A 4,550-nucleotide genomic window follows, 5' to 3' on the forward strand; every position below is an offset into this window, starting at 1 on the left:
GGGCCGCGCATTGCCGGAGGTGGGGTGGCCGCTGGGGCCGAGCGCGGTGGGGTCCTGGCGACCTCGCTGTAGGACCGCGTCGAAGACCCGGCGTCGGACTCCAGCCAGCGCTGCGAACCGGCGGAGCTGAGGTCGAGGTCGTCGGAGCTGCCGCAGGGGGACGCCATGCGCGGAGGGGGGGAGGGGCTGGGGAGGAGGGCTACCGGCGGGGATTCGTCGGCGGCAGGGTTTGCGGGGGCTGGGCTAGGAGCGCGTGGGAGCGGAGCGCCTCATCTCCTCCAAAAAAATGACCTTGTCCAGCCGACAATCTTTGGTTTGCCCATACATCGCCATAGGATTTAGGATTGGGTTGTACAGTGGTAGATATGCAGGCATTTCGTTTGTAAAAACCTCCAAATGACCCTATAAAAAATGACGAGATAAATGTTGTATAACTTCAGTTTTATAACAGATAAAGTGTGAATCTATTTATACCGTTGAGGTGCCATGAGGTTGTAGTGCTACATGATCATCTACTTTCCTTTTCCTTGCTCCTTGATTTTGCCCATACCGTTGAGGTGCCATGATTTTGCTTTCTCTAAGCCACCAACAGGTCTACTTGCTCCTTGAATAGTCTTCTCCTTCAACTTCACCCCTTTTGGCTTAGGAAGCCCCTCATTTTGTTTTGAACTTGTAGATGAGTTCATGTTTGGGTCTGCAAATATATAAGTAAATCAAATTCAAGTTTCATAACATTATAAAACTACACACCCATATCAACGGGTCTACTTGATCCTCCAACAGTCTTCTTTTTAAACTTGACACCTTTTGGACTGGCAAACTCCACATTTTGTTCTGAACTTGTAGATGAGTTAATGTTTGGGTCTGCAACTATAAAATGAAACATAGGTTAGTTTGATAAGATCATAAAGCTATACTTACAGACTTTGTGAGCCAAGGGAGTTACCTATATCTGGATGTCTGTTTGATCCTCGAGCTGTCTTCTCCTTGACCTTCATTCCTTTTGGCTTGGCGGGCCTCACATTTAGTTCTGAACTTGTAGCAGCGACATTGTATGGGTCTGCAACTATAAAAATAAATATATGTTTAAACCTGACGAGAGTATAAAACTTATATGTAGATACCTTCTGAACAAAGGAAGTTACCTATATCTGGATCAGATCTATGTTTTAGACATTTCTCCACATCTTGTGCTAAATTCTCAGCATAATTAGCAACCATGAAATATGATTCGTCAGCCTCTGCGGCTCGAGCAGCTATTTGGATAAACATTCTACACAATTCCTTATAGCGTTTCGTCAGTATTGCTTTGCGGCCTTCATGCATGCTGCAGTTGCTTGTTATATCCAAAACTTTTGCATCAATTGTCCATCTTTTCATGATATACTGTTGAGGGATGTGCTTGATATTATTAATATCAAGTACCTTCAAGGAATGAGAGCAAAGAATTCCAGCAAATTCAAACTTCTTGCAACTGCAATTGACCTTTTCTTCTTTCGGAAAAAATCTAACAACATGATCATGCTCTGTACCATGAAATTTTACTTTGTAAACCTTCTCATTGTCACTGTCATCACAAAGGTATGTGTCAGAGTTCAAGGTCCGAAGCACTTGTTCCTGAAACATCTTGAATATTGGTGGAGTATATGTAGTTGATGCTTGCCTTAATATATAGCTTTCTGCCTTCAGCTTAGGACTACTTTGTGTTGCTTTGAAATCACATCTCACCTCTTCAAATCTTTTATCTGCAACTAGACGTTCAAAATGCTCAAAAAAAGTAAGCATGTCATACTTAGAACTAATGTAACGTTTTAGTTCGTTGTTCATGCTTTCACTCCTTTGGGTACTGCTCATGTGTGCGGAGAAAGTATTCCTGCCATACACTAGTGCCCAGTGCTCCCTTTTCTCAAATAACCTTTGGAGCCATGCATTGTCCCGGAGTTCATACTTGTCAAGCATTTCATTCCATGCACTTATAAATTCATCTTCGTCCTCAATATCATAGATACAATGCTGAAAATCGGCATTGAACTTCTTGTAATCTGTAACAACTCCACCAAGATTTTGATTCATATGCCACACACAAAGTCTATGGTCAGAGTGAGGTAGGACTGAACGGATCGCTTTAGCCAATGCTGCATCTTCGTCAGTCAGAATTGTATGTGGATGTTTTCCGGACATTACTGTTAGAAAAGTTCTAAAAAGCCAAGCAAAACTTTCCGCTGTTTCATCATAGAGTAGTGCAGCACCAAACACAATTGTTTTCTTGTGATTATTCACACCAACAATTAAGCCAAACGGACGCCCATCGTCTAGTTTCCTGTATGTGGTGTCAAAGCATATGACATCACCAAATAATGCATAGTCTGACACCATTTTGGAGTCCGTCCAAAATATATTAGTTATCAAATCATCCTCATCAACTTGAATTGAATAAAAAAAACTTATCTTCTGAAACCTTCTTTACCATATATTCTAACACTCCTCCCGTGTCACCCACCTTTGCTTTTAGTGTTCTCTTCGAGTACAAACGGTTTTTCATGTCCGTGCTTATAAAGCCAAGGTTTTCAGGTCCACATGCTTCTTTCGTCATTAGATCAATAGTTGCTTTATTTGAAATGCCCACTGACTTGGCAACCTCGGCATTGGCTAGTTGAGCTTCAGTTACTTTTCTGTGTGATCTTAAGTATTGCGACATGTTTCCAGTAGCAAGGCTATGGTTATGGGCTTCTTTAAATTCGTATACATTATAAATCCCGTTTGTAAGACTTATCTTCATACGTGCATCACAACCACATCGTGTCTTGGGCCTACTATAACTGAATTCCTCCTCTCTTTTATCTTCAGCATGGACTCCTATTAGTTAAAATTATTTTATTAGTCCCGTCTAAAAATCTATATGACTAGAACAAGTTACCACTAGTCCATACCTTGACGAGAACATGTGAATGTCCGTTGTTGTATTGTACTGGAATTTTTTACTTTATGATGATTGCCTCTTCGGATGCTAAAACCCAAGGAATAAGCATACTTGTTATAGAAGGAATATGCTTCTTCTTCAGATAAAAACTACATGCCAATCTTTGGCACCCTTTTTTCAATCTGCTCTGTTGCATTGCTAGCTGTAGTTTCTTCAAACCCCTGTTTAAATTAGTACTCACTTTAGCAATTGGTTCAAATACAAGGGAAAGGAGAAGAAACATATATGTGTTGTAAATCAGCAATAACCTCGCTATGACTATTTATTTCGATGTCACAGTGGAACGGAAAGGAGTGGAATCTATGTTGTTTTCCCATTGCGAACAAGGTGGTTAATAATTTCAATCTTCTGAGTACGCATTATCAACTAATCAGAGGTATGTCTTTGCCCCTCGAACCATTACATTTCTCTTATATGTACAACATCAGAGTCAGTTTTTCATTTGTATGTACCCATCAGTAATACAACTTTGTATTGTGCGATATGTGCAAGACATGTTAGCCGGATATTACACACTAGGAGTAAGAAATATACACATCTGCTATCTAGTTTCATTTTGCTATGTGGTCCTAGTGACAGCAATCGCAAAAACCTGAAAGTCATAGATCTGTTTCATTGCAGGATTGGGAGAAAACAGTTGGGTCAGAGAAAAAGGAAGAACGCAATGGAAACAAGATGGCTTACATTTGGGGGATCTGATTCCTCATTGGTTCCGGCAAGAATTGGTGAAGAAGCCATCAAGCTCCTCCAGCGAGTCCCTTTGTTGGATCTGTGTTCGTAGATAGATTTGATGAAGAAGCGTATAGTTTGGTTTGTTTCGTACTCTTGTACGGGAAAAGTTCACCGCCAATGCTTTTGGCGGGCAAGCCATATATATTTCCCTCCAAATCTCTGTTCTGTTACGTTAATTGCGTTGCCTAGAGAAAGTCCGGAGCGGCCGATTTTAATTAAGAGACGGGGCGGCCGGTTTTGATTAATTGCTGGGTATTTTAGGGAAAAGGAGGGCAGAAGCGGGGGGCCGTTGGATGAGAGCGGAGCACGGATGGGAGTATTCTGGTGGAGCAGGCAAGCCCCGTGGAGCGCGCGCTCCCAAGACTCACCCTGATGATGTTCAAAAAAGAAGACCCACCCTGATGTCCAGATGGTTCTACCTCTCGTTGGCTCAAGCACGGGTGCATAACTGAACAAAACCGGTATGAGCTACACAAAAAAAATGGTATGCAATGTTTTCTTAGAGTGGTTTTTTGTAGGTCGGGCTCCATGCCACCCCTTATCCTTACCCCTCCAACATTGCTTCAAGATCTATGTTAGCCATCTAAGAGCATCTCCAATAGACTGGTCCATATGTAAAAATAACCAACTTTTGAAGATGCGAGAATAAAATGCGCTGCTTCAACAGATGGTCCATATGTATAAAAATACATCACCACCTTCCGGAGATATAAAATTGAAAACTTCGTGATGCAAATTTACATCATGAGATACAAGTGATGTAAAACCGCGGCCACCCGCGAAATGATCAACCGCCAGTTCATTTGCCTTCCCGCTCGTGACCGCGACCCGCTCGTAC

General features: G+C 42.0%; 1 protein-coding gene across 1 annotated transcript; it reads right to left on the reverse strand.

The window, feature by feature from the left end:
- Positions 1 to 512: 512 nt before the first annotated feature.
- LOC123191564 (protein FAR-RED IMPAIRED RESPONSE 1) lies at positions 513 to 2,063 on the reverse strand (the record flags this gene model as incomplete). The annotated part of the gene is given in 6 exon segments (XM_044604248.1): positions 513 to 694; positions 805 to 870; positions 947 to 1,060; positions 1,146 to 1,425; positions 1,546 to 1,567; positions 1,916 to 2,063. Coding segments are annotated over 6 exon segments (812 nt in total), but the record flags the coding sequence as incomplete, so codon positions are not given.
- Positions 2,064 to 4,550: the final 2,487 nt, after the last annotated feature.

Source organism: Triticum aestivum, chromosome 2A, assembly GCF_018294505.1.
Source record: "Triticum aestivum cultivar Chinese Spring chromosome 2A, IWGSC CS RefSeq v2.1, whole genome shotgun sequence".
NCBI classification, from domain to species: domain Eukaryota; kingdom Viridiplantae; phylum Streptophyta; class Magnoliopsida; order Poales; family Poaceae; genus Triticum; species Triticum aestivum.